This window comes from Pseudonaja textilis, chromosome 3 (assembly GCF_049901715.1).
Source record: "Pseudonaja textilis isolate UNSWEBS1 chromosome 3, rPseTex1.2, whole genome shotgun sequence".
Lineage (NCBI taxonomy): Eukaryota > Metazoa > Chordata > Lepidosauria > Squamata > Elapidae > Pseudonaja > Pseudonaja textilis.
Window position 1 is genome coordinate 181,563,125 of NC_141992.1, and position 26,002 is coordinate 181,589,126.

The 26,002-nt window shown below is 34.1% G+C and overlaps 1 protein-coding gene across 1 annotated transcript in view; it reads right to left on the bottom strand.

The window, feature by feature from the left end:
• The window catches only part of CSMD3 (CUB and Sushi multiple domains 3), a 646,074-nt gene that overhangs the window by 153,646 nt on the left and 466,426 nt on the right, over positions 1–26,002 (bottom strand). The window contains exons 30-31 of the mRNA XM_087931634.1: positions 25,652–25,846; positions 17,611–17,727 (exon numbers count right to left, since the gene is read on the bottom strand). Of these exons, the coding sequence (XP_087787760.1) occupies positions 17,611–17,727; positions 25,652–25,846 (312 nt within the window). The remainder of the gene's footprint in view (positions 1–17,610; positions 17,728–25,651; positions 25,847–26,002) is intronic.

Here is a 26,002-nt window from a genome sequence, read left to right on the forward strand (position 1 = left end):
GAAGAATTATATTTTCTTTCACTTTTTACCAAAATTATTGAATAATAATAATAATAATAATAACAACAACAACAACAACAACAACAATAACAATAATAATATGCCTTCTATTTGCTACATATATAACACTGTATCGTACACCTATTTTTGTTAATTATATTGGGTTGTTTGTACAACTATACTTGTCGTTCTCATTTACTGGCCACTAATTCAGTAACCATTGAAATCATTCAGTAACCATTGCAATGGCATTGAACAAGTGGTACTTATGATCAGTGCTCAGATTATTTATTTTATTTAGCACATGTTAGCCAGGGATCATGGAAGTGGTTGGCTGCCTCTGTGAAAGGATATTTTTGGGCAGTGTTATCTTTGCCCGCTGGACACCCGAATGCTGGTAGACAATTGGGGGAGGCTCCTTTCTTGTCCCTCTGTGGTTTATTCACTCATGGGAATTGAGCCACCCTCAAGCTGATGACCTCAGCGAAGCACAGGCCCAGCATCTTACCATCTGAGCCACCATGGCCCCTAACGGTGCTCAAAGTTCAGCTATCACAGCATCCCTGTGGTCACGTGACCATGATTCAGGTGCTTGACAACTGGTTCACACCAGTCATTGGAGAACTGACAGAAAAGGTTGGAAGTAGCTATTGTAAATCCCCCAATCTTTCAACCCACTATCCACTCCCAGCCTTTCTGCACTTGCTCCATATCATGTCATCCACCCTCTAGTCTTCCTATGCTCATGCTGCACTATAGCATTCATCTCTGATGTACCTGTATACCACTATGCTACACCATTCACCCAGCCACCCTTTTGTGCTCATACCACATTGCACCATCCACCACCGAGCCATCTTCTGCTTGTACTCTGCCATGCCATCTCCTTCCTGGACTTTCTATGCAAATATACCTTGGGTTAGCCCTCCAAGGGCCTTCCCCTCTTTCCTGGAGCATACTGCCACCATACATGCTACTTCCAGCTTAATGTCTGACATGTCTTGGAGTTAAGACAGCAACATAGGACTGTGGGAGCCATGTTGTCTTGGTTGTTTTCTTGAAGACTGAACCAGTGTGAGGCCATCTTTGAGGCTTCAGGGTTGCCACAAGGAAGAAAAAGGGATGGGGGGTGGTGGAATAGCCAGATGGGGATTTGTAGTCAAAACAAAAAGTTTTTTTCTGTGGGAATCAAGGGGGATATTCCACCAGGTGGCTGGGGAGAGGAGCAGTGGAGTAACCAAGCAACCAGCCAGCGCTTCTATGGGACAATATGACTGATGACCTGGGGGGAAAGAAGAAACTTTCACTTTTTAATCAGGTGAAAATTGCAGGAACTTTCAGAGTCAGTTTTCAACAGTTGTGCTAATATGATGTATCCAATAAATTGTTCTTTGAGGAATCTACCTGCCTCAGAGTTCTGCTTTCTATGGGTGCATTACTTGGGATGCTGGCATAGACATTTCATTATCCAAACTAGGTAGCATCATCATGGAGCACCAAGGACCCCTCATTTCAACCCTGAGCTAAATATTCTCCTTTATCAGAATTAGGACTATGCTATGACATTGTACTTTATGACCACAATTGTTTAGTGATGGCAATTTCTGTCTTTGAAATAATTTTGCTTATATAAATTCTAAAAAGATTGTTGAACAGCAACAAAAGAAAAAAAGAAAGAAAATGTGTTTCTTCAAGATTCTTTTAAGAAATAAGTAATTGAATTTATGAGGTAAAGTAAAGAAACGATAGAAAATGTAACATTTTCAAAACCCTGTGTGATAATAGCTTACGTGAAAATAAGCTATTTTTACAAGTTGTAAGTGTTGAAAAATGTATGTCCATATTTAGTGTGACATTTCAATATTGGGGATTTTTGGTCACACACTTAGAAGATATATCAATATAGCACTGAATGTATACTGGTACATGTATGTGTTTATGTGTATTCATTTCAACAAAAAGAATATACAAAAAGAATTGATGGATCATATAGAGTTATGGGAAGTAAGAATGCATAGATCACACTATAGATAACCACTTTCACCATCAAATCATATAAATTATTATATCATTACAATTTTACATATTTTTTCAATACAACACATGCAAAAAGTCATCCACAATGAAACATACACATTTGAATTACATATTTGTGATTCATTATGGACAAACTTCTTTAAGATTTTTTAATACAAATCAATATAATAATACATACCACTGATCCGGTTGCCTATCCCTTCCATTATACCCAATGTAAATAACATGTTCTCAAAAATGAAATTCAGTTCTCTCTCTGTCTCTGTCTCTGTCTCCCTTTCTCTCTCCCTCCCTCCCTCCCTTTCCCTGCTCCCCTCTCTCATATGTACGAATACAAATGCTTAAGCAGCTCCTGCATCAATAACCCATATCCATTATTCAGGGAAAAGACAATTATTTGTCACAAAACTAGTAATTTACTTACTTTTTAATGGAAATTTTGGCATTAGCTATTTTAAATTAAGTAATGTTTATTAAGTATTAATATGCTCATTAAATTTTCTCCTATTGGATAATGCCAACAAAAGTTAATGTAAGGCTAATAAAGACCAGGTTCTACATATATTTGTATAAAATTGCTGAATTGTACTCTGATTCAGCCCAAAGGGTCAATACAATCTTCTAACTTACTGAACTATCTGATCAACTTGAGAATCATGACCTTTTCTTTACTACAGTTCTCTTCTGCATTTCTTTACCACAGTTAAATTTTCCTCAATAAACAACCACAAATCAATAATATTTTTCCTTAGCTAGCTGATATGCACATAGCTGCAATCCCAAAAGTTAAAGGAGGAAAATGTTCTATTAAACATTCCATTAAAGACAGATATGTCCATAAATATGATAAAGTTACATTATAACTGAGTATCTGCATGCTCACACACACACAATTCATATTTATTGCCCAAAGCAAAATGAATTATGCTCTGTGATCAAAGAGACTTTCCATTTTTCTTGGGAGTAGCAGAGAAAACATGGCAGGAAACATATCTATTGTATTAGGTTGTACCTTTACAATTTACAGGCACAATTTTTTGTCTAGAACATGGATATATTATTACCAGACAGAACAGACGGGTGACTCAATGGAAAGACATGGTCACCAGAGACATCTTAAAGGGCCATCAACATTGTCAAATTGGCTGCATAGCTTGTTTTGCTTTGGGCAATAAACATGAAGTACATATTGGTAAATCCCTAATTGATATTCTCATGTATGAGATAGTAGTGTCTAGAGATATAGTCTGTCTTCAAATTTAATATCATTTTAAGAAATAAGAAACTAAAAACTGAGCAGACTGGCTAAGAACCCTACAGGGGAATCCACAGGAGTAATAAATGACAATAAAATGAAGGCTATGACTGGATGATTGAAGCCTCCTACCTTTTAATGAATGCCACATGCATCACAATATACGTAAAAGGCCCAGGGCTTTAATTTTCCTGTTGAGCCTATCATTTTGATATTGTTGACTGCTCTGTAAATGGTGACCATGTTTTTCCTTCACTATTTCCATTTTTGGACCTGAAATCCCCCAAAAAGGTTTCAAGAAGGGAAAAAAATTGAAGTTTTGTTCTATGCTTCTGTTGGGCTATTAATTGGTACAATAACTTAATGTAATGATCGAAGGGTAGGTTTACTCTATTTTCTTCACATCTATTTCACGTGTGTTCAGAGCACTATAACAATGGAAACATATGGACATTTCTCTGTGTGTGTGTGTGTGTGTGTCACACGCACACACACATATTAATCAGACTAATAAACCTTTCTGTCAGGTTGAATTTGAGCTGTAAAATGTATTAAAAATACTAAATTGAAACGCTGATATTTTCTCAGAATTATCTGTGTTCAAAGCAGTCATTATTATTACCATTTTTGAAATGTCAAGTTCCATTAAGCACATATTCTTGGGCAGTCAATTGAAAGCCAGCCATCTTAATGACAATTTTCCCTATCTCAAATAGATCAAGCTTCGGTAAAACAAAGAATAATTATTTCAAAGAATAAGTTGTGGTGCCCATTTTACAAAGTTGATTACTTTTTACACTGTATTCAAGGAAAAAGAGAGAGAGTGGTGGAGGAGAACAGAGATAATTCATAATTCATCCTGAATTATTACTTTTAAAAGTCAACACAATCTGATTTGTGGACACACCTACAAAAAAACTGTACTAGTGAATGAAATACTTCTTGATGTAAAATTTGCTAAACTTTCCTCCCATAGGCCTAAGGCTTGAAAGTGATTTTGAAATTGTTTTTACATTAAGCAATCCACATCTAAGAGATGCAGTGTTGACCTTGAATTTAAAGTAAGGAGTGAAAAACTTTGAACAAGTTATTTTTAAAAATGTCATTGCAACATTTCTTTGATCTTTTCTTACAAAATAGCACTGTCTCATCCTTTGCATTTTCTTGATGTCAATGTCTGTCACGTGATTTTATTGATGCACAAGACATGTATGAAGTTTTTGATTTTAAAAAATCTATGGCATGAAAAAGGGGTTCAATGTAATTAAGCCCTGCTTATTTTTGCTCTGCAACAAAACTTTTGTTCTACAAAAGTTACTGCTGAAATAACTAACATGGGATTACCTCATCTTTCCCTTATATATCAAAACTTTGTAAGTAAAGATCCAAAGAACTTCATAATCAAAATAAATATATTACTTATTTGGTTCAATATAATATTTGGTTTGTAAGTGGCAGTATTTGGGGGGCAGTGGGACACAGAGATAGTCCAGTAATGAAAAGTTGAGAAAGCTACGTCACACATTTTAACTGTAGCTGGAAATTTATTTCTGTCTCTCCCTAAGTCTAACCCTAACATGGTCTCAAAAGTGAAATTCAGTTCTATCTATCTATCTATCTATCTATCTATCTATCTATCTATCTATCTATCTATCTATCTATCTATCTAATCAACATCTACATCAACATCTGCATCATGTACATAACTCTTTATCATATGATCTCCATCTATATCTATCTATCTCTCTAGCTGTCTATTATCTATATCTCTCTATCATCTATATCTACACATATCTATCTGTATAGTGCTGATGATTACTATAATTGTGAAAATACCCAGACATATTTTTAATAGGACAGATAGGCCTTCATCCAGTATCCAGAGAGTTCAGGTCTCCACCAAGCCATAAGTAACACAGGTGCATTCAGATTCCACGACAAAAACTCAGTATATTGTGAGTGAAGGTTAAAACTGCATTTGTAATTTATCCTGGAATGAAAAGTCATACAATTGAATTAACTTGGTGCATTTATCTTGTCCTTCCTAGTGGTTGTCTAGCAAGACTGACCACTGTGTCTTCTTCTGTACCACTCTTTATAATTTAGACCACTCCAGTTATACATACTGGCACTCCAGGTGTCTTGTAATCCTCTGATCAAACTTTTCTCTTCGTCTCTCTCACTCTGTCAGATGTAGAAAATTTACATATATATGGGTTCCTGACTTTCCTTTCTCTAGGAATACTTTTATTTTGGATGTGGAAGAAACTTGAATGAGGGGAGAACTTTCATTAATATAATTCCTCACCTGCAACGTCTTATGAGCTCCAATGCTGTGAAAACTACTCTTTAATTTCTTCCTCTTGTACATTTGTACGTAGCCATGTAGCATTTTTTCCCAGGCTCAGCAACAATTACAGTGAACTCAGTGAACTACAGAGGCATTTAAAAGCAATGGATCACTGTTCTCCAAAGATTTTCCAACAAACTGCCAGAAAAGAAGCAGGCTGCAGTTAATGAGCTTCATAAAATAATAAAAGGGAGATTGTGCCTTCTCTTCCAGTGCAAGTATGTTCTTTTCCATTGTTAAAGCTAGTACTTACGTTGCTATTTTTAGGCCCTTAAAATAAATGGAACATTTATGCTGTGCCATGACTGACTGTATCTCATTTTAATTAGATTGTAAGGTCTTTCCTATAGTATGCAAATCAGAGTCTAACTCTGTAGCTCTGACTACTTTTTTAACACCAATGCAAAAAAATAATTAATATTAAACATTTAGTGGGCTGGAGAAAAATATGTTTGAAGAATAGAAAGGTACAAAGGAAAAGAAAATATGAAATAAAAATGATAACTATTTTTCTAGAAAAAAAAAAGAATTTGAATTTTATGTGTTTATACTCCAAGACTGATCATTAAAAGTATATCAAATACAGTGGACAATGCAAGCACATAAAAAGAGATGCACATTCTTTCTTATGTGTGTGTGTTTGTGTGTGTGTGTGTGTGTGTGTGTGTATAAGTCAGGTCTGGTAAAATCAGTAAGGCAAACAAGATACTGGACAGTCATAGAAATCACAGATAAAAATGTTGCAACCATCTGGGAGGTTTTGAAAATTGGTTGCAAAAGGAGCAAAGTCATCTCATGGTCATATAAATATGCCCAATTTCTAAGAATATATGGTATAAGGTTTCATTGTGTGTACAAAGTGCTTTTTTTTTAGTAATACATGTTATTAAGGTTTCAGTTGCCATCTCTGAGCATATGCAAGTATGACATTCATAAAGGAGAGTGGTATATCTGCCTAGTGCCATCCAAATGCATAACAAGTTGGTTCAGACAAGGGAGAAAAAATGTCTTGTGTGGGCTATGTAGAATGGTTGTTGTTGTTGTTTCAAAAAATCTAGTAATATTGTCACAGGGAGGAAAAATAGCATATAACAAAGATGAGAAGTACTAGCTGTGACAATTTGGCAGTCTTGATCATAAATCCTTTCCTTATCTTCAGCCGAAGTTTCATCAAGACCAGGAATGGATATGGCCAAGAGTAAAAAGGCACAATATGCCGAATGATTGATTTATCTGTCTTCTTAAAGACAAAACAAATCTATATAACAGGGTACAGTGTTCTAAAGAGTTTCTCCAAATGATTTCTTTTTATCAGAATCTAAGGTGACAAAGACTCAAACAGTTCCCAAAGGAGATGCAGCTTAGTTCTAATCACATTCAAGCATTACGAGTTGAATGAAGGGCACAAACTATATATTTTAAAAATTCTGATTGATTGCTTTTGAGCCTAGAAGTATCCTTGTAGATACAAAACTGGGTACCATAATGCCTGAGATTCAGAACTATGTCTTCAAATAACTTAATTGATGCTGAGATGTAATGGTTGACATGCTTCTTCGATAATTGCAGATAATCACTCTTTGAACTTTTACATTAAGTCACTCACTTGATTTTTCCAACAAGTGGAAATTGAAATTGAACACCTAGATAATTGAAGGTTAACGCACTTTCTTGAAAATACTATAATTTTTGTTTTACAATAATTAATTTAAAGGTATTCCCTGGAATTATAAACAAGGCTTTCACTCATCACTGCATACCCACATATATTTGTGTTATTAGCATATAGAAATAGGTATGAGGTGCCCTAGTCTAATTTAGGCATATCTTCTCTACCACTCTGATAATAATAATCACAAATATTGGGTATAATATGGAAAATTTTCTAGAAAGTTTTAGCATAATTACAAGAAGATAGGGATACAGCTGTAGTAGTAGAAGTCTACTATGGTTTTATTTAAAAAAACTTAAGCGCAAAATACCAGAATATACTCCAAAATCAAAAACAAATTAAGCAATCAGGAAGGAAGGAAGGAAGGAAGGAAGGAAGGAAGGAAGGAAGGAAGGAAGGAAGGAAGGAAGGAAGGAAGGAAAGAAATCCAGAAAGCTAGACAAAGAAGAAAGGTCTACCTTATATATTAAACTTATAATCACTAGTTTAATAAACATACCATATAATTCATAATATAATTATTTTATAATTATTACATTATAGTATCACCATTTAAATGAATAGTGATGGTCATCACAACTATTTTAAATTAATACTGGAGTTCCTTAGAAAGCAATATTATAATATCAGGGAATTGTATAATACTAGCAAATGAAGATTCAGCAATATAAATTATTTTTTATATATAAAAAAGCAAAAATAATCTGGAAAAAATTCTCCCTAAGATTTTTGTAAAACACATTTTCTTCAGTAAGAATAAACACAATTTTCCTAGATGAATCAAATAGTTATTTGAAATACTGTGAAAAATGGAAAAATGCAACACTTTAAGAATATAATTAAAGCAACCTATTAGTTTACTATATTTCTGTCATGCTTCATCTGGTCTCCTACAAGCTCTGCCCTTTAATCAACTCTCTGTTTATGCTATTACTTTTTTCCAATACAAAGTACATTTTAAAGCAAAACTGACAATGCCAAAGTAACTGTGGAATGACATGGCTTTTAAACTGTCTAAAGATTCCACAATCATTGAACCCTCTCTCTGAGATAATTTGGGTTGACAACATTGTTTGGTTGCATTTATTTCAGCTGGCAGAACAAATTTTGTCTTTGCATTTTCAGAAGAATTCTAGTCTATCTTGTATGGACCACTGAACAACAAAATTTTAGTGGCCTGTTGTTTTTACCACTACTAATTCCTTTTTTATTTGTTTCAGATCTATCACAGAGTATGGAATATTTTGGATATACAGTATTTCATATATTCAAAAACTTAAGCAAAAGGAGAATTTTGTGGAAAACAATGGCTCTACTGTTATTATTACTAACTTCTTAGAACTGTCCTATTTTCCAGTACTAGGTACTGAAGTAATGGATGTAGAAGACAGCGGGTGGGAAATGTCGATTGTGATATTCTTGATTTTAGGGAAAACTGAAGCTTATCACATGTATCAAAGAAATGCTTATCAGATTTTCAAATGATACAAAATATGATATTCTCTAAGACAATAATAAAATTTGAAACAACCTTCATGGGTTTTAGGAATAGGCTTAGAAAAAAATGACAAAGTAGACCACAACCTACTTCTTAGTAAGCTAGAAAAAAAGTGGAATAGATAGCACCACCACTAGATGGACTCGCAACTGGCTGGCAAACCATACTCAATGAGTAGTCCTTAATGGGTCTAAGTCTACACGGAGGGAAGTAAGCAGTGGGGTGCCACAGGGTTCTGTCTTAGGCCCAGTACTCTTCAATATCTTCATTAATTCCTTAGATGAGGGAATAGAAGGGGAACTTACCAAATTTGCAGATGATTCTAAGCTGGCAAGAATAGCTAACACCCAAGAAGATAGGCTCAAGATCCAGATGGATCTTGAGAGACTAGAACACTGGGGCATATCTAACAAAATAAAATTCAATGTAGAGAAAAGTAAAGTCCTACACTTAGGCAAGAAAAACCAAAAGTACACATATAGTCTGGGTGAAACCAGGCTCAATAGCAGTAACTGTGAGAGAGATCTTGGAGTCTTACTGGGCAACCAGCTAAATATGAACCAGCAGTGTGCAGCAGCAGCCAAAAAAGCTAATGCAATCCTAAGTTTATTAACAGAGGGATACAATCAAGATCAAGAGAAGTACTAATACCACTCTATAAGGCTTTAGTAAGACCACACCTAGAGTACTGCATCCAGTTTTGTTCACCACATTATAAAAAAGATGTTGAGACTCTAGAAAAAGTGCAGATAAGAGCATCAGGATGATTAGAGGACTGGAGGCTAAAACATACAATGAATGGTTTCAGGAACTGGTCTTAGCTAGTCTGGTAAAGAGAAGGACCAGGGGAGACATGATAGCATTCTTCCAATATTTGAGGGGCTGCCACAGGGAGGAAGGGGTCAAGCTATTTTCTGAAGCGCCTGTAGACCAGACAAGGAATAGTGGATGGAAACGGAACAAGGAGAGATTTAACCTGGAAATAAGGAGAAACTTTCTGACAGTGAGAACAATCAACCAATGGAACACCTTGCCCCCAGAAGCCTCAACCTCTCACAGTTTCAATCTCAAACTGTCTACCATGGACCTCACCCCATTCTTAAGAGGTCCTTAAAGGGGGTGTGCATAAGTGCACCAGCGTGCCTACCATCCCTGTCTTACTGTCCCCATTTATCTGTCTTTATTTCCTTTCATTATGTTTATGTTCATACCTATACTTGTTTTCTTGTACATGTTTGATAAAGAAACAAACAAATAAATAAAATAAATAAAGTATGTCCCCAATAATGTTTTGTTATTAAACAGTTTATTTCTTCTTTGTAACTTAGTCTTGGTAATCCATTGATTGGCTTTAGGATAAACAAGATTCTTGCATCAAAATGGCTGGATTAAAAGGAATAAATGAGTTGTAATATCATGTAACTGTCCATAGCCCAGGGGTTGCATGATGGGAGACTACAGATAGGGCACAATGAGCTTGCTAAATATTTCTAAATGTACTTGATGAGCAACATTGCAGCAACTTCTGCTTTTTATCTACTTTCGTGCAAATAGCTGTATTTCCTGCTTGTGTAACCAGATAAAATATAAAGGAATTTGGGATTCCTCCAGCTTTATGGGAGGACCTACCTTTGTCAAGATCTGAATAAATATGTGACTCAGAGAGAAATGGTCCCTGCCTCTTTGTTTGTGCTGGGCAGACCTCGGACTCCTGCTTAAAAAACTACTGTTAAGTTACTGTATCTTATGTGTGTGTGTGTGTGTGTGTGTGTGTGTGTGTGTTTTCTTAAGTTTTCACGGGTACTTACATGTATGATATTCAGCTTTGTTCGGGTATTTTCCCACGTCATTATAGTTGTCCTTTAAAAGTTGTAGCAATGTTTCGGCAGAATCTCATCTGCCATTATCAGGCTTCTGTATTATGTTCATCTGTGAGTCAGACTTTTACGGTTGTTTCAGTTTTAAATTTGGGGCTAGCCTACTGCTGTGCCACGATGGTTTTTTCTTCATCCTGATTGGTTGGGAGTCTTGGTCTGTGTTTATTGGTCTTGGAGTCTGCTGTGTTCTGCTTGATTGGTGTTTCTAATATCTTCTGTCTGTTTTGTGGCTTTTTGGTGTGTCTTGATTGGCTGGCAACGTTGTGTTCCTGTATTGGAGGCTTTTAGTGCAGCTTGGCTCCGAGTAAATGGACAGCTATCATTTATTAGGAAGCTAGGTTTCATCTGGGTGCCTGGTTGGGGTGTGTTTGAGCTGGAGGTATCAGGGGGGATCTGTTTGTGCCCTGGTGTTTGCCTGGCTTGTGGTGTAGAGATTTTTTTGTTTGTGAGTGCAGGCTTCCAAATTATATGGTTTCTCTGATAAGAATACCCGCCTGGATGAACACAAAAATGCAGTAAAAACACTGGAACACACTTCCTCACTAGTCCAACACATCAAAGCCAGAGGTCACCAAAACCCTAGCCATTATAGAAAACCCCAGAATTATCAGAGAAGCCATAGAGATTGAAAAAAGACCTGAAAGCATGAATAGAAGAGATGATTCCACCAGACTGTTAATTATTTGAAAGCCTGCACTCACAAACAAAAATCTCCACCCCACAAGCCAGGCTGAATACCATATATATTATGGAAAAGAGAAGGTGTTCACATAATAATTATGGCATAAGGTCCAGTGGTGGGATTCAATTTTTTTTACTACCGGTTCTGTGGGCATGGCTTGGTGGGTATGGCAATAGCTGGTTCTCCAGAACTGGTCAAAACCTGCTGAATACCACCTCTGATAAAGTCATATATTGGTAAATATAATCTTCTTTTGTACCTTTTATCTTTGTTTGTGTAATGAATTTATTAGTCCCATTTCATCATCTGGTCCTGGGCATTCTAATTCATTGTACGTTAAATATCTTATGATCAAATTCCTACAGGCACTCTAGCAGTGACAGTTTTTAACTGCTATCATCAGTCTTTGCAATTTGCTTATTAGAAATACTGAGGTTATAATTAAGGAATTTCACATTAATTTAGATGTTGTAAATAATATTATTACTTTATAATTGTCCATTATTATTATTTTTAAATAAATGGTCTTCTGGGCCATAAATGTATATTGCTTTTGAATTTCCTCACTTTGTCTTCAAGAAATCAGTAAACATACCTCCATTTTACCACAGAACAAGTTTGTAAACTTTTGAGAGCTTACTCATGTGTGTTCCACCATTAAGTACAAATTATATCTTGTGATCAGAGAGAGAGGGAGATATTAAAATTAAGCAACTGTCATTTAATTTTAATCAGTGAAGGACTTCAGAGTTAAACAATTAGTTATCATTGCACCCTTCTGCAGTATCAGTGGGAGTGTGTCAAAGATGATGAGTCTCCTATGTTTACAAAAAAGATTCTGTCTATGGCATGCTGTGTGCTTTTGTGAATCATTTATCTTCTTGCTTAAGCCCATCACTGTATGAAATATTGAAGTTCTGATTCTGCATGACAGAATAATGAAATACTGAAAACAAGCTCTACTGCAATGATCTCCCCCCTCCTCAGAAAGTTAGTGGTGAAAATTTGAAAGTGAAATAGCTTTTATTTATTCTCCATAAAATATAATCATCCAAATAATTTGATGTCAAGATATGTCACTTCTTCCAGAATATTCAAGAAACAATTATGATAAATGGTTTACTTTTTTACAATGTTGCTAATTTTAACTCTTCTAATAAAGATTGTTCTTTTTAAAAAATTTATATTAATAAATATAAAAATCTGAATAAAAATCCTTAGGTATATTTGGAGTCTATATGAAATCACATACAGAATATTGATGTATTAGGTATAATTGATTGGTGGATTGATTGATTAGATGCCATCAAATTGGTGCTAAGTCTTAGCAACCAGGCACATTTCTGTACATATAATCCCCTGAAGTTATAAAGATAAACTAGAGAAGTATTAAGTCCCAAGCTGAGTTCTCAACATCTTCCGTTGGGTCCCAGGAGCAAATATACAATTAATACATAGTAATTGTATTTTAATTTTAATCCAATCTGTTTTTATTTTGGACTTTTCCTTTTTGTTGCATTCAAATAGCTAGTCTGACATGTAAAAATTGTACAAAAAGGGGAGGTAGTGTGTTTAAAATATGATTTAACATAAATAATATGCATAGCAATTTCATAAAAAAATCTAATAAGGAAATGAAAAACATAATAAAGATTTTAAAACAACAGGACTATTAAAAATCCCCAAAGAATTAAACTGAACTAATCTAATAGAAGGCACCTTTTGAAGATCTAGAGGTAGATCATAATCTTTTTTTTTTTTTACTGTTTTTCTCTTTTTGGCATTTTTTTATGTTACGGGGAACATTAAAGGACAAACTGGATATGAAAGACCATAATTTCCCATTTTAAAACTGCTTCCTGCTCCACAAAATTTGTGGTTCCCCACTCACTTTTAGAAGTGATCCTCAATATGCTACCTAAAGCCTAGTGAGCTATAGTTCACTTTCATTTTTAGGTAAGACTTGAGGCCAGCTCTTTGTAGGAAGAAATGGAATGAATCAATGCAAATTATATCACCCTGTCATTCTAGATAAAGAATCCTTGCCAATGATGCTCTAAAATTCAATGTTACGGAGAACCTAATAGACAGATCTTCATTCTTCTTACGATTTTGCTGGATCTGTTAGAAGCCACTGTCCTCCTCCTCCTCCTTCTCCTCCTCCTCCTCCCCCATTAGCAGGAAAACTAGCACACTATTTGACAGCCTTAATTGCACATTATACCAGACTCATTTTATCTCTAGCATCTTCTATCTGATAGAATGGACACACTTTTTCTGATGCTTGCTAAATACTGCTCTATCACCTGCAGATATCAAAAGAGGTTAATTGCATAATGATTTCTGTGAATACAGTACCCTAGCACTCTATTTTCTAAACCAAAATACCAAAATATTAACATTACAGATGGATGTTTGTAAAGCTACTATTTTGGAATTTTAGTTTATTAAATGGTAATTGATCAAAAAGGGGAAATAATTATACTGCTAGTATTTTTATTACACCTTTTATATAAATGTCACTAATAAAATACCAGGAAAATAGACTTCTTTAAGTTTATTTATCCACAATGGGTTTCATAGGTTTCTTGTTTATAACTCTATGCTATACATTATTTACTGTATTCACAGCTAAATAAATGCTGAATTGTATTTTACTATTTTATCTTGGTATGTACTGGTTTTTGATTGCTACTGTCTTTCATTATTCAGTGCAAGCAGTACATTAAAACCATAAAGACATAACCCATAAAGACATAAATCAAATAGAATAAATTCAATGTTTTGGCTGGTTTGTTTTAAAAGGGAGGATTATTTCAATTCATTTTTTTTATAATTACCTCTAGATTCAGAAGGTCTATTATACTCTGATTTAGTGAAAATATATAAAATGTCTGAGTTTACACAGCTTACTTAACTAGGTTTCTAACTACTCACTTCCTGGAATTATATCATTGATAACTTGGTGAGAGGTGATTATTATATTGAAATATATTCTGTTACCATGATAAGTCTCTTTCTAGAAGTACCAACACATCCATCGGCTTTCTCAATGCAACTGTAGTCAAGTACATAGCTGGTAAATAAACAAGTTCTTAATTGCAAATACAAATAGCCTACAAAGTCACAAAAATTAGTTTCTTTGTTTCTAAGTTTCTGCTCATATATACGTATCTCCAAGTTTAAACTCTGAGTTTCTCCCCTCCCATTCCTTTGTGGTAATGGGTTGCATACTAACCTTACCTGGTCTTGGGTCCATTATTTTCTGCCTTGAAAGACCCAACCATCTCATTTTCAGTCTATTAATATACCTACAGGTAAATTGCTCACAGAAAAAACCCTTAGCTGAGTGAACGTGATGAATGAGAGCTATCCACAGCGAATGCTGTGCAGCTATGCTCTCTTTTCTACTTCAAACTCACTAATGGTTGAGTTTCCAACATGCTTTTTCTTCAGATTCCAAAAAGGAAAATAAATAATATCACCTTCTGGAGTATGTGGCATATACACTATTCTAAACCAGTAATGTAAATTATACCTACACAAGTGCATGTTGTTTCAATTTCAGTTTACTTTTTTATTTTCAGCCACATCAAAGTGCAGAATTCCAGACACAAATTATTACTAAAATCGAATAAAAATAATGTAAAATGGAATTGGATAAAATACATTTTAAAATGAAATTGGAATAAGCACAGTTTAAAATGAAATTGGAATAAAATACAATAATTTAATATATAGATAAATAAAATATGATAAAATTATATTTCAGTATCACCCCTACAATCTACCCCAATTAGTCCCACATATGCCGTACTCAACCAAACCATTTTGCTTAAGTTCTGCGTTGTGTTAAATGTTATTTGCAGATTCTGGCTGCACATAAGGTAAGTTGTTTTGATACGGGGATCCCAACAGGTCATTTGTTTGGTATATATACCAAATGAATGCATGTTGTTAGAAATATATATTTGTGTGCATTTGTTTCAACATATTTTTGGAGGGGTGGGAAACTGGAAAAAAAAAAGCTTTCTAAAAGAGCTAATCTTTGCAACAGAACCCTAAAAGGCACTTCTCTATTTAAGATGCCAAATCAGCCTTGCAGTGAATATTTCCACTGCCTCACCCCAGAAAATTAATTAAAATATTGTATGGATGTCAAACTGCAATACTAACTAAATTGGCATGGAATTGGCCTAGTGGAAGCATGAGCTGATAAGTAGTTTACAGAGGCAATCTCTGCTGATAAAGAGAGATTCACAGACTTAAGGCCAACGTGCTGGAAATGGTTTTATCCATATGAACAGTGCTGAATTTCTGAGAATTGCGAAGAACAAACTTGCAATGCATTAGCACGGATTTACAGTGTCATACAATAAGCAGTAATTCAGTAAGGACATTGTGTGACAGGATTCACAGAGATGAACAGAGTGATCCACATTAACAAAATTTGCACAGCCATTAAAAAAAAAAAAGCTTTGGATGGCAGCATTCTAGAAATACTGTCTGAAAAAGACATCTCTAGTTGTGAATATTATATCACAACTAAAGTAAAGTATATGGATTACTTTCTAAAATTGCTTGCATAAGGTTATGGAAAATGCACACAAGGAGGGAAAATAGTATGAAGGAGAAGAAATTGGAAAATAGAAAAAAAATCCAAAGGAGAAACAAAAAGAATAAGAAATCAGCTTATCAAACAAAGCATTTGCACTGAATTAAAGTGATTCCATTGTTACATGAAATATGACAAAACTCTGAGAAAGCATCAATATGATCAAAGACAAAAGGGATCAAGAAAATCTCAAGAAATAAAGATAAATGAGACAGAAGAAAATGGAAAGAAAAAATCAGAAACAGAAAAAGAGATAAATGCAAAACTCTTTATTTTATGTATACCACTTATTTTGAAACAAAATGCATACACATATCTACCACCCCACAAACACTTGCTTATTTGTATTCATAATTTCTATTCTATTTTAATATTTCCAAACAAATTTTGTATCTTTTATTATATGTGAATTTTCCTGCAGAATATTCTATATAAAAACATTTTAACACAATGATATATTATTGCATTCAGATGTTGTTCATGCATGAATTTTATTTGATTTTTCGGAAATGCCTTACATCTTTTAAAAAGGTTATCTGAGAGAACATACTGAAAGATAAATCTTGAATTTACTATACAGCTCCATGCCTATAAACTGTACATGTACACACCAAGAAGAAGGGAAAATATCAAACATATATTTAAAGCTTCTTTTCTTTGTTAAAACTTCCAGAATGTCAACCTCCAAATTATTACTCAGTCTTTCAACTTGTCTGAACTAACCTGGATTTAGGGGATACATCCAATCTTTAGAAACCCAATGTTAGGGACATAGACTTGATTAGAAAATTGAAAAGAAGAAGCAGATAATGATAAAATATGTCAGTATTGCCACCACCACCACTACGTAAAAATTCCATGAAGATGTCACCCAGTACTGGCATTGACTGGAATGAGACATCAAAATGTCCTTAGCTGTTTTCATACTGATGGGTTCTGATTTGTATTATCAGTGTTGCATATATTGCATGCAAGTAAAAACTAGAGGGCTGCAATCATCCAATTTTTCCCACATTTCAGAGCCAATGATTGTTATTATAGATATATGGCTTTACTTTGATATAAACTAATTAATCAAATATGTAAGAAGCCATATTTACTAGTAGCAATTTTTTTTAGTGGAGTATACATTAAGCTATTTTGTCATTTACAAAATAACTAATTTTTAGCTTGATGGTTAGAACCCACATTGAAAAATTCAACATAGCTCCAATTCTTAGCTATTTGAATTTTCAAAATCCTACTCAATAGCTGTTTGCTTTGTGTTTATAACTGTATGTTGTGAAAATGTATGATTTAAAGCTGGTAGCTATGCATTGGTCACAATCAGCTTTCCGGAACTCCAGAACCTCTGAAGATACCACTGTCCAAGAAAATATCCTTCTTATTAGGAAACTGAAATAATTTGTCTACATAACAAATTGATAGTTGGAATCAAATTTAGGAGTATTATGTTTGAATGAAAGATGTTTGAATGAAAGATATGATTCAGATGTATCATATAGATTTCTCCACAAAATAAACATAAGGTTAAAGAAAATACATGGGATTTTAACTGCAATATGGATTCAATACAATGCAATACAATACATATAACATTAAAAAAAAAAAAACTGCTACTTACCAAATTCTTTAGGAACTGCAATCGAGTAAATGCAGTTATGTCCTATGCTATAGTTTTTAGGGTAGTTTGGTGATAAAACCGTTCCTTCAGAACCCATGGAACGTATTCCACAAGGTGCTACAAAGTAAAAGATAATTCATTTCACAATATGATAGGACAAAGCAGTTAATATATAAGCAAAATTAAACTCTACCTTTAGAAATAATTCAATGGATTAAATCACACATTTCATGTAGTTTTTCTCACTTTCTGAGTAAACAAACAAATAATCCCTTTTAATTATTGCAATGCTATTGACAGGTTTGGGAGCTAGAACAAGGAATGATCTTAGAATGGTTTACATTGAATGGCCATTAAACAAATGGTTGAAAGTCAAAGACTACTGTATTGACTTTAAGTGTGGCTATATAGCAGTATTTCTCAATCTTGGGAACTTTCACGCTCATAGAAGTCAACTCCCAGAGTAAGTCTGGGACAAAATAAAAAGAAATCACTATATGAAAATACCAACATGGCTGTCAATGGAAGCAATGATATACCCTAATGCATTAGATATAAATAAGATGATAAAATATAAAGAGCTATTAGATGAAAAGGGGCAACTAAAAACTCAACAACAATTAAAGATTCAAGGAATAGAAATGGTGGAGCCATATTTCCACATTCAAACACGGTATAAAAAGGATCCGGAATAATTCAACTTTTATAGAACTCAATAACAATTAGATAAAACTTTACAAAAGACTGGGAAACAAATGATTAGCAAAGTATATAATTATTTACTAGAATATAAAATGGAAAAAGAAACAGTAGAAGAGAATATGATAATCTGGGCTAAACATTTTGGATATGGTATTGATTTGGAACAATGGGAAAAATTATGGCAGATAAATTATAAACTAATGCTGTGAGTTGCATACAAGGAGAATCTCTATAAAATGTTCTACCACTGGCATCTCCCTCCAGCAAAGTAAGCCAAGATGTTTACCAATATATTGGCAAAATGTTGGAGATGTAATCACATCCAAGGAATATATTCTCATATGTGGTGGACCTTCCCCAAGCACAGAAGTATTGGCTTAAAATTAAAACTTGGTTGGAAGAAATAATGAGACAAAAAAATTGAATTAAAACCAGAACTGTTTTTATTAGGTATAATAGGACTTAATGTTATCGGGAACATCCAATACATCATATTTCATATAGTAACTGCTGCCAGGATCTCATTTGCTCAAAATTGGAAACAGGATACCGTTCCCTCCGAGCCAGCAATAATAAGAAAGATCCCCAAATGTGCTGAAATGGACAGGCTAACGATGATATTAAAAGATAAAGAAGAAATAGAGTATAATAAGATATGGAACCTTTGGTATGAGTGGTTAGGAAGAAGATGCAAAGGCATCAATCGATAGCAAAAATGAGAAAGTAATAATCAATGTTGTATATATCTATATAAATGTGTATATATGTATATAAGTTGCATTAAGAAATAAGAGTATAAGTGAATAGAATGAAGAAGTAATTTATATAGACATAGACTTTATTAACCAGTATGAACGCCATTACAGAATTGTTGTAAAAAGTGGAAATTGTTTTTTAAATGTTTAATAAATAAATAAAAATAAAAATAAATAAATAAATTTAAAAAGTCAATTCCCAGAATTCCCCAGCCAGCCACATTGGCTGGAGAATTCTGTGAGTTGAAGTCAATGCATCTTAAAACTGCCTTTAAGACTGCACAACAGAACGCTCTTTTAAGAAACCCCATCTTTCACACAAGCCTTTCATCACACAATTAAATTTATATCAGAGCCCCAATATCTCTCTGAAGCAGATGTATCCAGTAAATATTACTGTGGTTGAACAAAACAAATAGAAGCATATTTTGCTAAGCAATCATCAGAAGCTGTTTCTCAAAGGATTAGGATGTCTCACAGCTATAGTAGGGCCTCTCTAACTTATTTGTGCTGTATTTCATGTAAACATGAAATGTTTTCATAAAAAAATATGTCATTCAAAGGAATAGGAGAGGAGGTAGATGCAAATGACAAAAACCCAAGGCACATACATTTGTATTTATATCACATGACAAGTAGTTAAAAAAAAACTCATTCTTTCAACTTGCTCTTGAGGTATATATTCTGTATCTGGGTGCTTTCTGGTAATTGGCCCAAGGTCACCAAACAGGTCATCAAAGAAGAGATAAAGCAGGACTGTTACTTGCAGTCTTATGTTTTGTTTTTGTTTTTAATCTATAACCACTACACTAAACTGGTTCACTTCTCGAACAGAAAAAAAAATATTTTCTGTATTTGCTGAAATTTATTTAATCATTCAGTTAAGAATAAAAATTATGAACACACTTATACCAGATTTTCACCCTGAATAAAGCAAGACAGACTGTGTGGAAGAGAAAAAAGCCAAAACACCCAAGTTTTATGAATGAATGAATTTTTTATTGGCCAAATGTGATAACACACACAAGGAATTTGTCTTTGTGCATATGCTCTCAGTGTACATAAAAAGAAAAGATACATTTGTCAAGAATCATAAGGTATAATACCTAATATAGTCATAGGGTACAAATAGGCAATCAAATCATGGTATTGTGTTGAGTTATTTCAAAGTAATTTTCATGAAAAGTAACAGAATCCAGGTTACTTCTATGAAGTTTTACTTCTAGTAAAGCCATAAAAATTGTAATTAGTATTTTTAATTATTGAAATATTTTGATAATAGATCCATTGTGTTGTTTACATTTTGTTTTTGTTTTTAAATACAAAATTAATGTTAAAAGATCTTGATGAATAAGATCTATTATCTAGATTTTCTCTAACAATTCAACAACTTAGAAACTTCATAAAGTTCTCTAAAGCTCTATGTATTTTTAATAATTCCTGAAAAACTCACAATTTATATGGTATCTACTTGTTCTTTTGATCACAACAAAGAGTAAAACCATGTTACTATCACTGGAAGAAGTTTTAGCGACCAGAATGAGCAGGCAACTCATTTATCTTTTCAACCCCACAGCTACAAAGTAATTGTTCTGATGGATTGTCTATCTGTCTGGAGCCAATTCTGTTGCTCTATGGAGATACAGGATGCAAAGGTGAAAAGGCAGGATAAAGACCAGGAAGTGGTATTACATAATCTAAGGCTATTTGAGTGCAAATGAATTCCATTCCATGAATTTGAATGAATACACATGGAGTATTTTCCAGCAGTATTTATTTATTCAAATTGTTCCAAAAGAATTTATTTCTATCAAATTTTATAAAGGGTATATATCTAATATATACCAGACTGCAGTTCTTTGTTATTTAAAAGTTACAGTGCTACAACACTAGAAATCAGTGGATTTGAAATTCAGATTGCACAAGACTAAATATTGATTTATTTTCTTCTAATGTCCACTACATATTGAATAAAATGTTGAGAATTTAAATACATACAAAGTCATTTATAAAAAGTGTAAAATGACGAAGAAACTAAGAAAGCATTTTCATAATCGTGCATTTTTTAAATGAAGGAAATTTGATATGCAAATTCTATTATATTTTTCAACACAATGTCAAAGCAGTAGTTTGTGTCAAATTACATATGGAATTTGCAATAAAATAGAGCAACAATAAAGCTTTAATTACATTATATAGTGGCTCAGCCTTATATGAAAGTATCAATTTCAAATAAAGTTGAGCTCAGGAATATTTTAGCATAATGCTTATTTTATTTCTAACTGCAGCAGAGAAGTTTAGCTAGCATAGATGGTACAATATTTTATTATGACCCCAAAGTACAAATCTATGCAAATCATCACCCAGTTAACATTATTCTTGAAAACATCTTAAAATAAATTGCCTTTTAGTTTTTAAATGTATTAAATAAACATATTTGCGCATTTGCTAATTCACTCTCATGTTACAGATGTGCAGATTATCTTTTATCCCACATTAAAAGATTATTTGCTTTGTATAAATCTGGAAAGGGTGATTTTTGTAGTAGTAGTTGTTGTTCCTCTCTTGTGAGCAGAGGAGTGAACTAAAGAGATATTTTACTCTACACCAGTAGTCTCTAAAAATTGGCAACTTTAAGTCAGCCATGAGGAATTCTGGGAGTTGAAGTCCACAAATCATAAAGTTATCAAGTTTGGAGACCCCTGCTCTACATTATTCTACTGCCACAAGCAAACATTTATTCACCCTCATCACACTCTTAATCCATCCATTAAAATCTAAAGGAAGTGGGAGGAAAGGATTTGATGGAATTCACCTTCATTTCCTGGTAGATGCATCCATCTTTCTACCCTTTGGATAATTTTGTATACCAAAAGTTTGCATAAAACACAAATGGTTTGGTTCAGACAAACTGCAAACCAGAGAGGAAGAAAGGAGTAAATAGGAAACATTTTTGTAGGCACATTTCCCTCATTCATATCTTAATATATACAGTTGTGGTTACTGTTGCAGTTATTATTTGGGAAAAGATAAAGTATGATGGTAAATCAATATAGTCTGTTTTGCATATTAACTATGCTGAAAGTCAACTATGCGAAAAGTCAACTAATTTCACCAGCATTCCTGAAAACAAGCTGTGTTATTTCTTGATTTGGGGGAAAAATCAAAACTATAACAAATAACTTTTTATTTGACTTGGATTGGCAATAACTATAACTTATATATCCAAATAAATGATATACTTTACAATGAGAATGTATGGTTTTCTCTTGGATGAACAGTTATTATTCATATTTATAATATTTTCTGCCTAAGAATGCAGGCCATAAGCATATTATTAGCATCAAGAATAAATACTTGTCAGCCACTTCTGAGTAGTAGTCTCTCAGAGATAATTCTTCTTCTTTCCCAAAAATAAATAGCAAGTGGTAGACTTAACTTTTAAAAAAGGAAGAAAAATGCATGGCATTTTTGCTTTTGGACTCAGCAAGAATTGCAAAATGATGTAAATTCTTCTTAGCATGAAATGGGTTTTTCACCACACTGAGCAATAAAGTACTAACTAATAAACAATAAATAATAGTTTCATGAAACTTATATAGTGTGATTGAAAGTAAGTACACTTGCTGACACTGACAAAGAAATTACATGTTATCTTTTGTCCAGTGTGAAAAATATAATCGGCAAACCTTAATTAAAGGTAAAGGTTCCCCTTGCACATATGTGCTAGACGTTTCCAGCTCTAAGGTGCGGTGCTCATCTCCGTTACAAAGCTGAAGAGCCAGTGCTGTCCGAAGATGTCTCCATGGTTATGTGGCTCTCATGACTAAACACTGAAGGCACATAGAACACTGTTACCTTCCCACCAAAGTGGTCCCTATTTTTCTACATGCATTTTTACATGCTTTCGAACTGCTAGGTTGGCAAAAGCTGGGACGAGTAATGGGAGCTCACTCCATTACATGGTGCTAGGAATTTGAACCGTCCAACTGCTGACTTTTCTGATCAACAAGCTCAGCATCTTAGCCACTGAGCCATCATGTCCCTTAAACCTTAATTACTTTTTTTTAACAGTTATCATGACATGTCAAATGATTCAGTATATTTATTTAGTTAATATTTGCATTCATTCATGATAGAATGAGACTATGGACTTCCTTCATGTCACTTTCTTATGAAAAAGGCTTAAAGGACATATACAATAAAGTTATTAGCTACAGGCAAGTGGACAAAGAGTGCAGAGAAGAGCAACAAAGATAATTAGAGGACTGGAGGCTAAAACATATAAAGAATGGTTGCTGGAATTGGGTATGTTTAGTTTAATGAAAAGAAGGACTAGGGGAGACATGATAGCAGTGTTCTCAGGGTTGCCACAAAGAAGAGGGAGTCTATTCTCCAAAGCACCTGAGAGCAAGACAAGAACCAATGGATGGAAACTAATCAAGGAGAGAAGGAACCTAGAACTAAGAATAAATTTCATGACAGTTAGAACAATTAATCAGTGCAACAACTTGCCTCCAGAAATTGTGAATTCTTCAACACTAGAAGTTTTTAAGAATTTTTTTTAAATCTTAACCCATACCTTAAATGTATTTTAAAAAGGAATCTAGTCCAAACAATACGAGTAAGAGAAAATAAAAGGTACTTTTGCAAAGGAGCTTTAAAGCTTTCAATCTAGCTATTTGTTTCCAAAATTAATCACAGCAACCATTAAGATAAATGATTTTAAACGGAGTTTCAGAAAGATTATAAATAAACATTATATACATTTATAAAAAAAATGTTTGAATGGATATCAATAGATACAGAGTTGGAAGGTACCTTGTAGGTCATCTAGTCCAACCCCTTGCCCAAGTAGACCTCCTACACCATTTTTGACAGATGGCAGTCCAGTCTCTTCTTAAAAGCCTCCAGTGATGAAGTTCTCACAACTTCTGATGGCAAGCTGTTCCATTGGATGATTGTTCTCACTGTCAGAAAATTTCTCCTTATTTCCAGGTTGAATCTTTCCTTGATCAGTTTCCATCCATTATTCCTTGTCTGGCCTTGTCAGGTGCTTTGGAAAATAGCTTGACTCCCCTCCTCTCTGTAGTAGCCCCTCAAATATTGGAACAGGTTCTGATAGTAATATTCATGCTTTGCCACTGATTGGTGTTCCAGCTCACTTTATTTCAGAAAATCCAACCATTCTAACTAAACAAAAAATGTGTCTGCTAACAAAGATATAATACCTAACTAAGGTTGTTTCAGAACTTCAATCTTTTTGAGTTCTGATATGCTATGTAATGAAATGGTACATAATGATTTTTTGAGTTTTTTTTTAAATTTATTTATTTACTTACTTATTTATTTATTAAATTTATATTGCCACCTATTTGCCCATGGCAACTCTTACAGAATATAAAACAACATTTTAAACAATAAAACTAATAAAAAGAATCAAATAAATTAATATAATAATAAAATCACCCTGCCCCAGTGACAGCATATCACACAAGCTATTTAATGGGCTCCACCCTGCTCTGGGTTCCCCAGGCCCACTGGAAGAACCAGGTCTTCAGTGCCTTCCAGAAAAGCATTACAGTGGAGGAATGATGTTCCAGAGAGAGGGAGCCACCACAGAGAAGGCCCTTCTTCTGGGTCCCACAAGATGTATCTCCCTTGGTGATGCGACCCATAGCATTCCCTGCCTCCTCTTTCTGATGGGTCAGGTAAATGTGATTGGTAAGAGACAGTCCCTCAGATATGTTGGTCTCAAGCCATGAATGGCTTTAAAGGTGGCATCCACCACCTTGAATGGCACCTAGTAGCAAATCAGCAGACAAAGCAGCTCCTGCAGAAGAGGTAATACATGTGCACACTTGAGTCTGCACAAAACCATGTGGGCCGCTGCCTTTTCCCACCAACTGGAGCTTCTGAATGCTCTTCAAGGGCAGCCCCATGTAGAGCGTGTTGCAATAGTCAAGATGGAAGTGATTAGGGATAATGAAATAATTTTAGTAGTTCACATAATCATCGTGGGCAGCATGTTGAAAAAGCCGCTTAGATAGTTGGTGCAATGCAAAATTCATTTCTTCAGGCTTCTCATGTTAGTAAAGTTGTGATGACTGACCACACTAAGTATTATCTCCTAAAAATTCTCAGATTAAACATAAAATTGTCTGAAGCCTAGTTCCATTGGATGACCAGCTTTACAGTATTTTGTGATGGGATAGTCTGAATTCCAATGAGAACACTGATATTCATCTAACATCAGTGTTGTTGCTGTTGTTTTTCCAGAGAATATACACAATTATTTTCTTGCTCTCCCACCCCTCTATGTGTGTTCTTGTTATTTGAGGCAGCATTCCAGATGACTGAATGGAAAACAGGAAAACGATACTTTGATGTTGTATTCATAAGAACCACTCTGGTGCAGTACATAACCAGCTTGTGAAAGTAACAAAGGAGAAAAGCAATACTTCATGTGAATCCCTATGTAAGTCATACATTTCATCATGCACCCATAAAAGCATCACCACCATGGATGGAGGATGAATGAATGAATGATTGAATAAATGAATGAACAAATGCTAATATCTTACCATGGCAAGTAGGTAAGGCTCTGTTCCATCCAGGTCTTCCATCATCTCCCATGATACAAGTAAGGGTAGAGTATCCTTGAAGAACATAGCCAGCATCACAATAATATGTGACTGTCGATCCCAGTTTATAATCCATTCCGAGTCTTGTACCATTCATGATATTCCCAGGATCAAAGCATGACTCACGTAACTTGGCTTTAATTTGAGCAGAGAGAAAAGACAACGCTACTGTTAGAAAAACTACATTTAATTTGATGTGCTGGATTTTTAAAATATGGCATACCCATACGAGACAACCAGCAAAATAATTATAAGCACCATAATTATAAGCACCATTTCTTTTTCAAACTA